This window comes from Cavia porcellus, unplaced genomic scaffold (assembly GCF_034190915.1).
Source record: "Cavia porcellus strain 051 isolate PalLab524CR breed Dunkin Hartley unplaced genomic scaffold, mCavPor4.1 scaffold_19, whole genome shotgun sequence".
Classification (NCBI taxonomy): domain Eukaryota; kingdom Metazoa; phylum Chordata; class Mammalia; order Rodentia; family Caviidae; genus Cavia; species Cavia porcellus.
In genome coordinates, this window is record NW_026947502.1 from 4,574,858 (window position 1) to 4,591,927 (window position 17,070).

The 17,070-nt window shown below is 36.8% G+C and overlaps 1 protein-coding gene across 4 annotated transcripts in view; it reads left to right on the forward strand.

The window, feature by feature from the left end:
• Positions 1 to 17,070, forward strand: part of Rad50 (RAD50 double strand break repair protein) — a 225,834-nt gene that overhangs the window by 148,659 nt on the left and 60,105 nt on the right. For all 4 annotated transcript variants that reach the window (XM_063230593.1, XM_063230591.1, XM_063230592.1 and 1 more), the window contains 5 exons: positions 4,722 to 4,873; positions 7,085 to 7,270; positions 7,729 to 7,933; positions 15,923 to 16,051; positions 16,275 to 16,440. In XM_063230593.1, the coding sequence (XP_063086663.1) occupies positions 4,806 to 4,873; positions 7,085 to 7,270; positions 7,729 to 7,933; positions 15,923 to 16,051; positions 16,275 to 16,440 (754 nt within the window). In that variant the 5' untranslated portion in view covers positions 4,722 to 4,805. The remainder of the gene's footprint in view (positions 1 to 4,721; positions 4,874 to 7,084; positions 7,271 to 7,728; positions 7,934 to 15,922; positions 16,052 to 16,274; positions 16,441 to 17,070) is intronic.

Consider the following 17,070-nt stretch of genomic DNA (forward strand, 5'->3'; position numbering starts at 1 on the left):
ATGACTAATTCTGTTGAGTTTACATCATGGATTTTATTTATTTAGCCAACCCTCACATTGATTACTTAAATTATGTTTACTTTTATGTGACCACAGGAAACTATAATTATGAATTTTTACATTAAAATGGTACTAAGCCCTTTAAAAGATGACTTTCACACCTGTTTCCTTAAGCCTTTTATCTACTTTCCTCAATTAATGATCTTGCCTTGTATTTTATTTAAAGGTAGGAGAAATCAGATGAATATCAGATGAAAATTTGATATTTTTTAATCAAATATCTACCAAACTCATACATGTACTCATAGTTTCCTCTCTGTATTAAGGGTAATTGTTTCTTGTCGTACCTAAGCATCTTATCAGCCAGCTCCTTTTGTAGGCTAGAGTTTTTTTGTCTTTTTCATTTTTATCGGTACCAGGGAACGAACTCACGACTGCCTGCTTACAAGGCAAGAACTTATGCCGCTGAGCTAAATCCCCAGCCCCTGGTAGGCTAGAGTTTATGTGTCTCTTATCACCTTGGCAATTTTACTGTTTCATTGCTTTCTCTTTTGGTGGAATCAGCATTTTCTTTTTTTTTTTGGTGGGCTAATTTACATCAGTGTATAAACATGCTACAGTCCTCAATTAAAAAATACAACAAAACAAAACAAAAATCCCTCTCCCTTTACTCCAAACATCTTTGGGTTAGGCCTTTTGTTTGTTCCAAGTGAGAAGAAAATTCACAAGATTATATGTACCATTGTTTTCACATTATTGCCTCCCATTGTCTGGTCTACTCCACCCTGAATTAATGCTTTTTTTCTCCTCCGGTAAAACTGCTCCATGTTGTTTGATAGGGTGGTATGCTTCTGATTCTCATCACCTTTTTCACAGATTTGATACAGTTGGTTATTATTAGTTTTTATTTGTTTTGTTTTGGGATAGGCTGTCATCAAAGAAGGTGATCCTCCTGCCCCAGCTTCCCAGGTTTTAGGACTATGGGCATGTGCCACTGTGCCTGGCTTGTTATTATTTTTCAAAAAAAAATTTCCCTTTGCTTTTTTGACACATAATCTTAGGGTTTCCTTCTTTCCCCTTTCCCGTTAGTCTTTGTCTTTTACTGTTGTCTTTTTTTTTTTCTTCTTTGTTTTGGTACTGGGGATCAAACCCACCTGCTTACCAGGCAGGTGCTTATGCCCTTGAGCTAAATCCCTGCCCCTTTTCTTGATTTTAAATGAAGATTTAGCCTCTTCTCTGTTGTCTCCTTGGATGAGCTTATTCAGTTCTGTGGCTTTAAGTACTAATTATGTTCTGGTGACTCCATATTTATATATTTAACTCTGCTTTCTTTCTTAAGCTCTATGATTAGACAACAGAAAGAAGGAAAAGGAATAAAGATAGGAAACAAAGAAGTTAAACTATCATTAATTGCATAATACTGTACTTAGAAGACCTCAGAAACTCCACCAAAAGACTACTAGATTTAATAAGCAGATTCAGTAACACATCTGGTTACAAAGTCAACACTCAGAAATCAATAGCCTTCTTATACATGAATAACAAACTAACTGAGCGAGAAATCAGGGAAACAATACCTCCTACTATAGTATCAAAAAATACGAATCAATCTAACAAGGATGTATAAAACCTCTTTCTTAAGCTCTAACATTGAGAGAACTCTGCCAAAGCTAACAAATATTACCAGAGCTCACTCAAGAAGAAATACACCAATCAAATTGACTTTTAGTTTACAATCTGCTAATGAAAACGCTAGGCCAGATGGTTTCATTGATGAATACTTGTTTATAAAGTGTCTTCTAAATGTCTCATATGTTTGGAAGGTGATTGGCACCTGTAACAGTACTGTTAGAAAGTAGGATTTGGTTGGAGGTGGGTCACAAGTATGTGATATGGAAGGGTGTGGGGTTGTTTGTTGTGGGTTTTTTTGGTATCAGGAATCAAACTCGCAACATTACATTTGCCATGCAGGCACTGTACCGCTGAGCTGTATTCTGAACTGAAAGGATGTATTCTTGTCCCCAGCTCCTCTGTGTGTCTCTCACTTTCCTGGTTGCCAGAGGTTGAACATCTTTCCTCTGCTGTTCCCTTCCACCCTGCCATTTCTGCAGTGGAGTCAGCCAATCATAGACTAAAACTATGAACCAAAATAAATCTCTCCCTGTAAGTTGTGAGTGTCACATGTTGTGTCCCACTGATGAGAAAATGACTAAGACAAGTCTGCCAAATACTTTAGGAAGAAATAATGCCAGTTCTACATAAACTTTTAAGAGGCAGAAGTGCTTACTAACTTAGGAGTTTAGCACTACTTTGATAACCAAAACCAAAAGATAACTGATGATATCTCATAAGTAGGACAACTACTGATGTTTTTGTAGTTGCAGAAATTCTTAGCAAAATATTAGTCTTAGTTTTTTCTCGATGCTGAGAAAAAATATCTGTTACCTAAAGTTAAAGGAGGAAAGGTTTATTTAGCTCACAGTTTGTAGAGGTTTCAGTCCATAATCAGCTGGTTCCAAGGTAGGGTAGCTTGGCAGAGGGCCATCACAAAGGAGAACATTATGGTGGCCACAGGTAGCAAAAGCAGTAAGGAACCTTAACAGTATCTTTCTGCCCCTTTTGTACTCTTACCTGGGCTATTGGAGTTGCTAGGATTAGGATGGTTCCAAATCAGTAAACCGATTTGATTAGGATGGAGCCAGATCAATCAGTGGACTGATTTAGTAATCACACACTCTTAATTCTAGCATCATAAACTGTAGATTCAGCCGCCTCTGAAAAAGCCCCATCGAAGACTGCGTGAGGCTTTGGGGGACATCTAGACACAAGCCTTAGCAATTAGGAAGTAAAATTCACACGTGTAGATAAAGATCATACACCTCCACCGAGTGGGATTTGCCTTAGGAATACAGGGTTTGTTTAACACTCCAAAACCCAGTCAGTGTAATTTGTACCATTAACAGAATAGGAAAGTCATCTAAGCACTATTAAATTCAGAAAAGGCCTATAAATTTAGTGTTCATTTACAGTAAAAACACTCAACACCTTTTTATTATTCCTGAGTAGTTATTCACTCTGAAAGCCATTAAGTAGAACTGAGTAAGACATACATCCACAAAAGTTAGAGGTGGTAGCCTGGTAGAGGAGTGGAGACCAACTAAAGAATCCAAGTTCATACATTAAAAAATGAAGAGGGAAAAAGCAGGAAAGACAAAGCCCTGTATTCAAGTAGAATCTTGACTAATGTGGAAGGAATAATGGAACTAGATTACTGGTTGAGATTATAATAGTCATTCAGGTGAGAACCAGTGGTTGTTAAAACTAGTGGAGGAAAGGTGAATGAAATACTGTATGGGACAGGTACATGCTATCAGTGCATCTCCCCCTCAGATATTTAATAATCATTAGGTAAAAAATATATGGGAAGAAGCTGGCAGATCCACCTGAATCAAGAGATTGCAGTTAATACTTGTAGTAATGAGATGAATCGAAACCATGCCCTACTTGATGAGAGACAATGAATGGGAATTGCCTTCACTTCTGTAATATCTCTGCCAGAGATATGTAACTTTATCTCTGCACAGGAAAGTGCCAGGCAAACCTCAAATTTGGAAGGTATTCCACAAAATAATGGTCTGTAACTTTCCAAATTATCAGTCATAAAAGTCCCAAGAAAGTATAAGTGTTCTAGGCTGGAAGAAATTATAAAGAGGTTGGGTGTGGCGGTGCTTGCCTGTAATCTTGGCCAGTAGGAGGCTGAGGCAGGAAGATCACCTTGAGTTTGAGGCTGTCCTAAACTATGTAATGAGACCCTATCTCAAAAAAGCAAAAAAAAAAAAAAAAAAAAAAAAAAACTTGACAAACACATGAAATGAATAATTTTGAACTGTACTGTTTTGTTGTTAATTTTTTTTTTTGTCTTTTTCCTTTTTATCAGTACCGGTACCGGGGATCGAACTCACGACTACCTGCTTGCAAGGCAGGCGCTTATGCCGCTGAGCTAAATCCCCAGCCCCCACTGTTTTGTTGTGAAGGACATATTGGAACAATTTGCAAAACTTTAATGAGGTTTATGAACCATATTATAATAATCAGTTTCCTGATTTCTATGTTGGAAATTCCTTATTTGTAGGAAATACCAATGGTACATTTTAATCTTAAGTGAGTCAAGGAGGTAGCATTACACCTATTGTATTTTTGTTTCTCTGTTACGGTCTTTTAAGCTGAATTTTTATACTTAATAAAATTAAAAATAAAGTTCATTAACTTAAAACATTCATATACTTATAATGATGCTGAGTAAAGGAAGTAAGTAATACTTGTATCCTTTTAGTAAATCAATTAAAGTGTATTCTTTTCTTATATTTTGATGTTCATTTGTTTGGCAATGTTAGGGATTGAACCGAGGCCCTTCATTCTGAGCTACATCCACAGCCCTTTTAAAAATTTTTATTTTGAAACTGGGACTCACTCAGGATGACTAGGCTGGGCTTGAACTTTTTATTTTGTGGCTCAGTTTCTAACAGTCCTGGAATCGCAGGCAAGTGCCACCAGGCCTGATTTCTCCCATATTTTGAGTAGCATGTAAAAAATGTTACTTTGGATGTTGAAGCTTTTCTTTCACCTCATTTTGGAAAAGCAAGATTGGTTATGCTTTTTCTTTGAGAACTAACATTCTGGTGCTTATTCGTGGTAGCATAATTTTCTGTTTGCCTACAAAGGTTGCTCAAGAAACAGACGTGAGAGCCCAGATTCGTCTCCAGTTTTGTGATGTCAATGGAGAACGTATAGCTGTGCAGCGATCCATGCTGTGTTCTCAGAAAAGCAAAAAGACAGAATTTAAAACCTTGGAAGGAGTCATTACTAGAACAAAGTAAGTGTTAGCATTATATTTGAGTATCTCTTCATTTTTAGTTTTATAGGCTAAAGGTTTTTGGAGTAGTTTGGATTCACAGTAAAATTGGGTAGTAAAGTGCAGTTTCCATATATTCACTGCCCCTTCATACACATCTCCAGGAGCTCTATCAGCATTTTAAGTTTTTGGTACTATTTATTGGTTAAATGAAACAATACCATTAAAGATTCAGTGATACCATACTGTTCTGTTTCTTTTAGTGATTTATGAATAGTTGCTGAATTGTGCATACTCATTCAAATGAGTAAAGATTTAAATGGATTAAAATGCGCATGTCATGTATAGAGGTAGGTGAGGTGATAAGCAGATAGGCAGGGAAGAGTAAGAGTTTCTCTGCTAACTGTTACTGTTGTGACATTCAGGTGTCATCTTCAACAGTTGGAGTTAGGCTGCCTTGGATTCAAAGCTCCTTGCTGAGCAAATTGCTTGACAATTCACCTTCCTCCCCTTCTTTTTTGTTAATGAAACTAAACAGTACCTTTATTTAGCCAGTAATGTTTAGTGCCTACCACCGATACTGCCCTAGGCCCTAGTTTCTTAAGCAGGTTCTTTTCATTGGCTTTTTTTTTTTTGTCTTTTTCCTTTTTATTGGTACCAGGGATTGAACCCACGACTGCCTGCTTGCAAGGCAGGCGCTTATGCTGCTGAGCTAAATCGCCAGCCCCTTTAGGCTGTTTCTTTGTAGGAGCTGGAGAAAAAAAATTTGTTTTCTTGTTTTCATGGTTTTGAACATGCCCATGTATGTTGGCCCAGTTCGTGGCCCTTTCTCTATGCAGCAGTGAGCTGAGTTGTCAAATTGAATCATTCTTACCTCTTTTATCCATTCTTACCTCTTTTATCCCTTCTTACATGTAAAGACTTTGTGATTACGTTGGTAACACCCAAGTCGCCCAGTATAATCTGTTTTTAGGTCGCATAGTGAGCAGTCTAATTCTCTCTGTAACTTTTATCCCCCTTTGCCGGGTAACCTAGAATTCACAAATTATGTGTACTGCAGATCAGTAAACGGCAGTTGTTAATCAGTTCTTACCTGAAGTTTTTTCTAGACCTTCATTGTACAACACTGCTTCCTCTTTATTTCCATTACACATCCTATTTCATTCACCCAGCCAATAAAGGTTGAAGTGCTGCAAGCTTAGTCCTGTTTAGTTCTGTTTTCATATTCTCTTCCTAGATCATCTCCTTCATATCAGTTGCTTTATATGAGTTCCCGTGTGTTTGCAGGTGATTCATAAATTTCTCTAAATCAGACCTCTGTTTCCAGACCCATATACCAACTATCTCTCTTATTTCCAAATGGTTGTTTCAGTGATATCTCAGATTCAGTATTAAGCTGAATTCAGAAGCTGAATTCAGAAATTAAGCTTTTGCTTTTCTTTGACCCCGCCTGAAAAACCTACAACTTGATTGTCTTACATTACTTTTCTTCTCAATGAGTGATACCACTATGTGTGTAAATCTAAGTCTAAATGCATTGCTTGCCCTCTATCCAATCCATTGCCACATCTGTGGATTTCGTCTAAATGTTTCTTGACTGTTTCCACTTCTGTGATGATTATGTATTCTATTGCAAGCTACATGATCTTTTTTTTTTTTAAACAGTTTTTTTTTTTTTTTCTACTGGGGATCCAACTCACCACCTCGCACTTAAAAAGCTGATGCTTATGCTGCTGAGCTAAATCCTCGGCCCAAGCTGCATGATCTTTTTCATGGTGTAATGTGATAACCTGCTGATCTATTCATGTCCTTTCTAGCCTCTTACAAAACATTCTCACTGTACTCTGTGTATTTTAAAAATGAAAATAGAAATTACAAAAAAAAGTAAAAAGAGATAACTACCTTTGCCTATTTAAGTCATCTTTGCCTTTCTATCGATCATGTTTTGTTTTAAGTTTCTTATTTTTGAGTTCTGGGGATGGAATATAGTATTTTCCTCTATGTATTATATATTTTAAATTACTATCACTAGAAGTCCAAATATGTTAAAAAAAAAAAAATTGGCATCCTTCCTATGCCACCTAGTTTTATGTAACCTTTTTGTCAGTGAACTACGAAATTGTTTGAGTTATGCTTTTTAGTATGAGGAAGCTGTTTAAATAAACACAGCATGAAAGATTAAGCAATAGAATAGGTTATTTTACTTATATTCTTGACTTTTGTTTCCTGTAGGCATGGTGAAAAGGTCAGTATCAGCTCTAAGTGTACAGAAATTGACCGAGAAATGATCAGTGCTCTTGGGGTTTCTAAATCTGTGCTAAATAATGTCATTTTCTGTCACCAAGAAGACTCTAATTGGCCTTTAAGTGAAGGAAAGGCCCTGAAGCAAAAGTTTGATGAGATTTTTTCAGCAACAAGGTTTGTAATTCTTAAGATTTTTTTTAGCCCACGAAGTTATCGAGCCTTTGTTTGTTTGGTTGGTTGTTACTTGTTTTTGAGAGACAGTATCGTTGTGCTGCCCAGGCTGGCCTTAAACTCACTTCAAGAGATCCTTCTGCCTCTTGTCTCTTTTTATTGTGCCTCAGCCTCTTGAGTAGATGTGTACCACTGTGCCTATCTTTTAGATACTTTTTTAAAAACAAAAAATATAAAAAGCAAAAAGTTTATCAGTTAATACTTTTCACCTAGTGGCAGACAATGTGTGTATTTTCTTCTAGTTTTCTTTTTTGTCTGCTTATTTACCTGACTGTATAAATGTAGTTTTTCTCTCACCATAAGCATTTACCACATTATTATGAACTCCTTGTAATCTAATGACTGCATAATATTTTGTTGTGTAAATACACCATAACTTAGATTTATTGGTATCTTTAAAGGTATATAAAAGCCTTGGAAACACTTCGTCAGGTACGTCAGACACAAGGTCAGAAAGTAAAAGAATGCCAAACAGAACTGAAATACCTGAAGCAGAATAAGGAAAAAGCTTGTGAAATCCGTGACCAGATTACTAGTAAGGAAGCCCAATTAATATCTTCAAAAGAAATCATCCAGTCTTATGAGAATGAACTTGAACCATTGGAGGTAATTCAATTTTTCTTTAACAAATAAAAATTCCATTTATTGATAGTTGTGCAATATGATGTTTTAATGTAAGTATGTATTGTGGAATGACTAAACTAAAACACATTAGCGTATGCATTACCTTGGATAATACTTTTTTGTGATAGGATCTATTAGCAGTTTTCGTGTGTATGTTAACTCTTGTCACAGTGAAGTAAAATAGTATAATAGTTGTTATCTGGTATTATACTAAGGCAAAAGTCACTTTTTGCCTGGGAAAACATTCTATTGTTAAATGAACTTGTACATATAACATATGGCATGTACATTTCTTTCAAAAATTAATGAGATTTATTATAACTAATGTCTTAGATCTGTGTTAGATGATTAGACTTTATGTTTCACAAAGAGCGTGGATTTGAGAGTAAACAAATTTGTAACATCACACTAAATTAAAGTGGTAGTATACAGGGGAGAAGTGTGGAGATTGGTAGTGTAAATAAGTAGCTCCTAAACAGCAGCGTAATCAACCAACCTTATGATTCTCTGTTTTTAGAATTTTTTAATTGATATCTTTCTAGAGAAGTTTATAATTTGCAGCATGTTCTTTTTAAAACAATTTTTTAAAAAATATTCTTTGTTTTTTTTTGTCTTTTTGAGACAGAGTCTCACTATGCAGGTCAGGTTGGTCTTAAGCTCACTTTGTAGCCCAGGCTGACCTCTAGCTTGTAATGATCCTCCTACATCAGCCTCCTGAGTGCTGGGATTACAGGTGGGCACCACCATGCCTGGCTTGGATTTTTATTATTTTTGAAACAGAGTCTTGCTCTGTTGTTCAAGCTGGCCTCAGACCCTTAGGATTCAAGGATTCTTCTGTCTCAGCCTCTTGAGTAGCTCAGACTATAAGTGAATCTTACAGTTTATAATAAAACCTGATGGAAATCCCATTCATTGATTGCATAAATATATACTGAGTGTTTCCTATGATTTGTGCTACCAAGTCAAGCAAGACTACAACAGCACTCTTACACTTGAGCTATTACCAGTTCAAGAGCATTCTTAAAAATGACTGCTTGTTAAGTTTCAGATAGAAGATTTTGTAGATGGTTTTGGTTTTGGGTGTGTGTGTGTGTGTGTGTGTATGTGTTTTTTTCTGAGACAGGGTCTCATTGTGTAGTTCATGTTGGCCTTGAACTCACAGTGATCCTTCTGCCTCAACCTCCTGACTGGTGGAATTACAGGTATGAACCACCTCACCTGGCTGCAGATTTTTAACCATTAAATAATTTACTGATTTGTCTTTTTTTAATACCAAGTACATTTATTAGAAAAGAAGAAAGTTATGAAATATCCTCATATCTTTCCTTGAGAAATTAAAAATAAAAAACAATAAAACCAAAAACCAATAGAAGAAAGTAATAAAGATCAGAAAACACAATCCCTTATCACACCGCCAACATCATTTTTCATAAAGATTTTAATTCATATATTTCTGTAAAAATAGAGAAGACTCAGAATAGTCTAAACAACTTTGTAGTTTTTTTTTTTTTTTGTCTTTTTCCTTTTTTATCGGTACCAGGGATCGAATTCACGACTGCCTGCTTGCAAGGCAGGCGCTTATGCCGCTGAGCTAAATCCTCAGCCCCTCTAAACAGCTTTGATAAAGGAACAAAATTAGAGTGCTAACCCTCCCCAATTCCACGACTTACCACAAAGTTACACCAATCATGACAAAATGGCATTGATATCAAGATACACAAACTACCGAAGTACCAATACAAAGTACCAAAATAGATACCCACGTAACAGACAATTGATTTCTGGTAAAGATGCAAAAGCAATTAAGTGGAGAAAGGATTATACCCTCAATAAATATACTGGAATAACTGGATATCCACATGCAAAAACCAAAACCTTACAGCATATCAGATATTTCTCAGGACATCCAAGAGTCAATTCAAAATGGCTCACAGTAGGTTAAAGTAAAGGCAGGTGTAAATAGAGTCACTGCTTGCTGAAGTCATTCTCTCTAATCAAAATACATGTTTTTTTCTTATACTAATGAAACAATATGGTTTATACATTGTGACATATTTATTTCACTAATTGTGTTCTCAAGGCATATTCATTTACGTAGTTTATCATTCTTTGTGGCTGAATAATAGTCCATTATATAGAAATAGTACATATTTTTTATCCATTCTTCAGTCGATGGGCATTTAGGTTGTTTCCAAGATCTGGCTATTAAAATTGCTTTGCTATAAACATCGATGCATATATATTGCTGTGGTATGATATTTCTAATTCTTTTGGGAAGATACCAAGGAAAATAGTTGCGTCTAATAGACCTCCAATCCTAGTTTAATGAGGAATTTCCACAGTGGTTGCACCAGTCTGCACTCCTACCAACAGTGAAGAAGGCTTCCTTTTCCCCACAGCCCCTCCAGCATTTGTTATTGGTTGATTTCTTAATACTAGCCATTCTTTCTGGGATGAGGTAAAATCTCAGTGTTATTTGCATCTCTTGAATGACCAGTGCTGTTGAACATTTTTTCACATATTTGCTGTTTGTATTTCTTCATCTGAAAAGTGTGTGTGTATCTCAATTGCCCATTTTTGGATTGGGTCTTTAAATCTGGGAGCTGATTTGTCTTTTTTAAAAAATGCACTTATCAATAGTGGCATGTTGTTTTGAAACTAAAAGTAGAAAATATTTCTTCAAAAATTATGGCCATGCCTGGAAATGTTTTAACAAAGACTTTAGAAAGGAGGCAAGGCTCAACTGAGCCTTAATGAATGGGTAGAGTCCAGGATGCAGCTCAGTGGCACAGTGCCTGCCTGGCAAGCACAGGGTCCTCAGTTTGATTCCCAGTCCCCCTTCCCCCCAAAAAAAGGAAATCGGTAAACTGGAAGACATCTTATGAATATCTATATTTACTTTTTTTTTCTTTTTTCCGGTACCAGGGATCAAACTCACGACTGCCTGCTTGCAAGGCAGGTGCTTATGCCACTGAGCTAAATCCTCAGCCCAATTTACTTATTATTTTTAAGCAATATGTGCTCAAAGTGAAAAAATTATAGGAGAATTTAAATGACAAGTGAAAAATATTTAACTCTGAAAAGTAAAATCTGCTCAACTTGGACCTCTCGGTATATCTGCCAGTGGCTTTTTTTGCATGTATGCGATACACACACTCACGATTATAGGTGTATGTATTCCCACACAGCTTATTAGAACAGGTTTGTGAGGAGTTAAGTAAATCAGTATAAAACGTGAGAGGCTGCCATATAGCTCAGCAGCAGAGTTCCTAACTTCAAAAAAAAAGAAGAAAAGTAAAAGGAGTGAGAAGGAAGCATTGGGGTCATATAGATGGTGCAGTAAAGCAAGCGTGCCTGAGTAAGTGATATCTAGGGTGAGTTGTCTTATGTAGCTATTGTGGCAGTTACCAGCTCAGGCATTTTATATTCTTGATGTGTACCTGGTTGGAGAGGTGACAAGCACACACAATATAAAGCAGAAAAAAGATAAAGAGCTATAGGAACTTAAAGGAGGAAGTAAGCAAGCCAGCATGTGTGCAGTCCTTGCACTCAGGAGGCTGAGACAGGAGGACTGTTGAGAGTTTGAGACTGGCCTTGGCTACATAGTGAGTTCAAAGCTAGCGTTAACTACATAGGAGACTGTTTCAGGAAAATCAAAAGTAGGGCCTGGGATTTAGCTTAGTGGCACAAGCACCTGCCTGGCAAGTGCAAGATCGTGAGTTCAATCCCCAGTACCAAAAGGAAAACAAAAAAGAAAAAAAATCAAAAGTAAACAAGAGGAAGGAATTTCTGTCTAAAATGATGATGAAAAGGCATTTCATAGGATTGAATTGAGAGTATAATTTATTAAGAGTTAAGGAACAGGTCTTTAAAGTCAATGGAGGCAGGAAATTGGAAACTGTCTTTGAACACTGTCAAGGAAGTCCACATAGTTGGAGTGGAGTGTATGGAAATGTCAAGGTAGGGCTAAGTGATAATGCCTAGGGTTTGTTAGATTGTGACAAGATTCAAACCACGGCTGTTGCAAAGGTTGAGATATTTGTGTACTTATTTATTTGTGTTTAGTTAACCCTGAGAGTTAAATGTTATTCTTGTCTGTATCCTCAGCCTCACTCAGCAGGTAGATCAGTGATTCTCATAAGAATGACTTCCAAAGTCCTTTTTATCTCTGACAGTGAAGGTGTTCCTTTCAGCAGTTTAGACCATGTCACTTTCAACATCTGTCCACAAAGAGTACTTTATTTCTACACTTTATTATAATGCATGCATTTCCATGTTTGTAGATTCCTGTGGCTGCATTTTTGAAAATTCTCCCATAAACTTTTATTCCCATCCTCCCTTAGTCTGTCTTCTATCTTGGCTTAGACTTGTTTTCCTGTCTTGACTTATATGAGAATTGTTTTAGATACTGTTTTCTAATTTTTTTTTTTTTTATCGGTACCGGGGATCGAACTCACGACTGCCTGCTTGTAAGGCAGGCGCTTATACTGTTGAGCTAAATCCCCAGCCCCTGTTGTTTGTGTGTTTGTCTCAGTTTGTTCACTGGATTGTGTACCTTGGGGATCAAGCTTACATTTTGCACTCTGGGGACAGAGATGAAACACAGGCATCATTGCAGGGACTCAGAGGGTCTAGTGACTGACTGCATGTAGGGCACGAAGCTAAGAATGTCACTAAGGACCCACACCCAGGTAACATGATGTTTGTGCTCCTCAGAGGCAGTGAAAGGAAGCTGCAAAGGTTGAGGAGTGCCATATCTGAGGTGCTGGCCTGCACTGTTAAGTATCTGCTCAGTACTACTTGTTAGACTCTGCTGTGGATACTTTTTATTTATTTTTGTCTTTTTCCTTTTTATCGGTACCAGAGATCCAACTCACGACTGCCTGCTTGCAAGGCAGGTGCTTACACCACTGAGCTAAATCCCCAGCCCCTGCTGTGGATACTTTTTAGTGCATGTTTTTTCCTCACGAGTTCTGAGTAGATCCAGCTATTGAATGCTTAACTGTAAACACTGACCACAATACTATGAGATGTATTAGCCATGCCCTACAGTGATCCATGAGAATTCATAGATAAGAATACCAAACCACAGCTATCGACTGTAAAGCCAGGATTTGATCCTAGTCTCTTGTTTTCTAAGCCCAGATATTTTTTTTTAAGGCAGATTTATTAAATGTGCTACTTTTTTGTTGTCTGCATATTTGTCTTTGCTTCTTTACTGGATTTAACATTAAATTCTACCCTATTTAAAGTACATACTTCTGTGTATTGGACTGCTAAGTATAGCAGCATTAGCTCCATCACAATCAAGACATAAAATATTTCCATCACTCCCCAAATTTCTCTCAAAATCCCCCTCTTCCTTTTCCCAGCCTCAGTAATCACTACTTCCTGTCATAGTTTTTGCCTTTTTCAAAATGATGTATAAATAAAATTGTCAAATACAGACTTTTTTGTGTGATTTTTCTGCTTAGCATAATGTTTTTAAATTGATCTACATTGCTGCATTGTATAAGTAGTTTATTTCTTTTCATTGCTGAGGAGTAGTTCATTATATATTTATATTACAATTTTTTACCCTTCCCTGGTTGTTATGGTTTGTGTCCGGATGTCCCCCTCAAAGCCTGGGGACAGGCTTATAGAATTTGTGATTGATTCATGGTCCAATGCTGGGATTATGGGTGTGAGTGCTACACTCACCCTAGGGCAAGTAGCCTACATACAGCATAGGGGATGGAGTCATCCCTCTCCTTGCCTTTTGCTCTTACTGCTTTTGCTGCCCTCTGCCATGTGCCACTCTGGCTTGGAGCCAGCTGAGTATGAACTGAAACCTCCACAAACTGAGCTAAATAAACCTCTCCTTCCTTCATTTTGGGTGTTGGGTATTTTGTCTCAGCAACAAGAAAAAAGTAACCAACACTGGTTAATAGGTATTGAGTTACTTTCAGCTTTTGGCTCTTACAAGTAAAAGTACTCTGAACTGTGTACAGGTCTTTGGACATGTGAAAACATCTGTCTTGGTTAACTCTGGGTATGTGTTCCTAGATTACATGATGTGTGTAATTAACTGTATAAGCTGCCATTACAAAGGGCTGTACCACTTACATTCCAACCAGCAGTGTACAGAATGCAGTTCTGCATCCTCCAGCATGATTAGTGTTGTCATTCTTTTTTCATTTCAGCCACTGTTATAGTTGTGTGGTAGTAACTCATTGAGAGGTTATTTTTCTTTGTGGTTTTTATTGCAGTTTCCTAATGACTTGATGTTGAACATCTTTTCATGTCTTTATTTGCTGTCTGTATTTCTTCTTTTAGTAAAGTTTTTGCCTATTTTCAGCAGATTTTTTTTGTCTTTATTATTGAGCTCTGAAAGTTTTTTATATTCTGGATAAAGCCCTTTTCAAGGATGTGTTTTGCAAACTGATTTTCTTAACTGTACTTCAAAAGCAAGGTTTGATGAGAAACAGTCTATCATTTTTTTTCACTAGGGCTTGTGCTTTTTGTTTCATATCTAGGAAATCTTTGACTGACCCAATGCACAAAAATTTCCCTCTGTTTTTTTCTAGAAGATTGGTAGTTTTTATGTTTAATCATAGTTTCCATTTTAGTTTGGTTTTTTAATGTGGTATGAGGTAAGGGTTAAGGTTACCTTTTTGCAAAAAGATGTTTAATTTTATAGCACTGAGTGTTGCCCTGTTTCCCAGTCTTTTCATTAGTTTTAACTATGGTTTTGTACAAATCATTTAAGTCCTATGAGTCTCCTTCTTAGCATGTAGTCATTTGAGGATTAGAAAGATTTGTAGCAATTACAATATCTGAACATACTGTAAGAGACATTCAGTTATTAATACCTATGACTTTATTAGTAGTAAAATTTTTTTCAAATCTCTGTGTCAGTCAGCAAATATTAAACACCTCATCTTGTGCCAGGGAACAAATTAAACAGAGTTTCTATTCATGGGTGCATGTGTACTATCAATTGGTATACAAAGCATGATGTACATTGTTGGTGTATGATCTAATGACAAAGGTTGACAATGCGTTTTGATTCAGTTATGGAGGTTTGTAGTTGATATCTAAACTGCAGTATCTTAAAATGAAATGTATTAGTTTAAAAGTTAGGCTCTAAAACTGTCAGAGTTGGTCAGATATAGAATGATGACACCAAAGCCTGGGAGAGTATCCCTAGCATCATGCAAGTAGAGAGTGCCCTAAACCAGGTTACACAATTCCTGGAAGATGAGGCAGCCAACTAGCCATGGAAGTGGACCTTTGGAGCAGTCTGCCCATGTCATTTGTCATACTTCATCTCCTGATGGGCCTCTGTGATTAAGGACAGTTTGGATTGAAATACAGTCATTCATATAAATTTGCCTCCAGGCTCAGAATATACTGCTAACTCACCGTAAGTTTCTACCTGGCTCAGTTGTGATGTTTTGAAAAATAATTTAGGGCTGAGGATGTAGTAGAGCTCTTGCCCAGCATGTGTGAGGCTTGGGTTTGATCCCCAGCCTTGCAAAAAATAACAATAAAAAGCAAAAACAAATTGACCTTTCAAAGATCAGGTTCTTAAAAATGTGGTACTTGGCATATACCATATATATCAGTGCCCTGAGTGAATGGCTTGTGAGAGATGCTGTGGGCAGAGCACTGGCTTAGAAATTAAAAGTGGAAGTTAAGGGTATGTAGCTTAGTAATATGGCCCTTGCTGAGCATGCACAAGGCCCTCGGTTCAATTCCCAGTACCAAACAAGACAAAAAGAAAAAGAATTTTGTATGTTCTTCTCTACTAGCTGTGGGGACTTAGGCAACTTATTTAATGTTTCTGATCCTTATAAATTCTCTGCCTCCTTTAAAGCACCTTTGTTAGCATTATATGAAAGAACTAGCTCTTTCACATCCTGCTTCTTGTTACCCATTAGCAGTATATCCTAGAGTGAATTTTATTTATGTGTAACTTTTTATTTTTAGAATCGTCTAAAAGAAATTGAACACAATCTTTCTAAAATAATGAGACTTGATAATGAAATTAAAGCCTTGGAAAGTCGAAAAAAACAAATGGAGAAAGATAACTGTGAACTGGAACAGAAAATGGAAAAGGTTTGTGGTGTTAGAGTTTTCCTGTATTTGAAAATTTGGGGATGCTTGTAGTGAACCTTCCCAGAAACCATTTTGCCAGCCATATTTTGATGTTTGTGTTACTTCTTTGTGCATGTTAAAAAGAAGGATATTGAGTAAGATTCGGTTTGTATTTGATACCTTAGTATGATTGTAACTTCTAATATTTAGACATTAAAAAATTTTTATTTATTTGGCATCACAGGTTTTTCAAGGTACTGATGAGCAACTCAATGACTTATATCACAATCATCAGAGAATAGTAAGAGAGAAAGAAAGGAGGTTAGTAGACTGTCAGCGTGAACTGGACAAACTAAACAAAGAATCCAGGCTTCTCAATCAAGAAAAGTCAGAGCTACTTGTTGAACAAGGTACGACAAAATATTTACTCAGGTCTTTTTTTTTCTTGCTATAATACACATTTCCTAAATGAAGAATCTTCATGGACTTACGTTTAGTGAAAAAAAGCCAGTCTCAAAAGCTTGTATGGTATGTTTGCATTTATATAGCATTCTTTTTTTTTTTTTTTGGTCTTTTTCCTTTTTATCAGTACCGGGGATCAAACTCAAAACTGCCTGCTTGCAAGGCAGGCGCTTATGCCGCTGAGCTAAGTCCCCAGCCCCCATATATAGCATTTTTGAAATGTCAAAATTTAGGAAATAGTGGACAGATTTGTGGTTGTCAGGGTACCTGCTAGGAGGAGAGGCCAGAAGAAGATGGATATAGCTGTGGTTAAAAAAGAGCTCAAGAAGGCTGGGGATTTAGCTCAGTGGTACCAGTGCCTGCCTGACAAGCATGAGGTCCTGAGTTCAATTCCCAATTACCCCCCCCCCAGAAAAAAAAAGCAAAAGAGGAATCTATGGTACAGATCTTGACTTACAGTGGCTATGAGGCTACACAGGTGATAAATTTATATGGAACCTGGCAGCAAGGAAAAATTACCTGAAATCTAACACATATACCCATATAAACTGGAACAGGTAACATTGGAAAATTTGAAT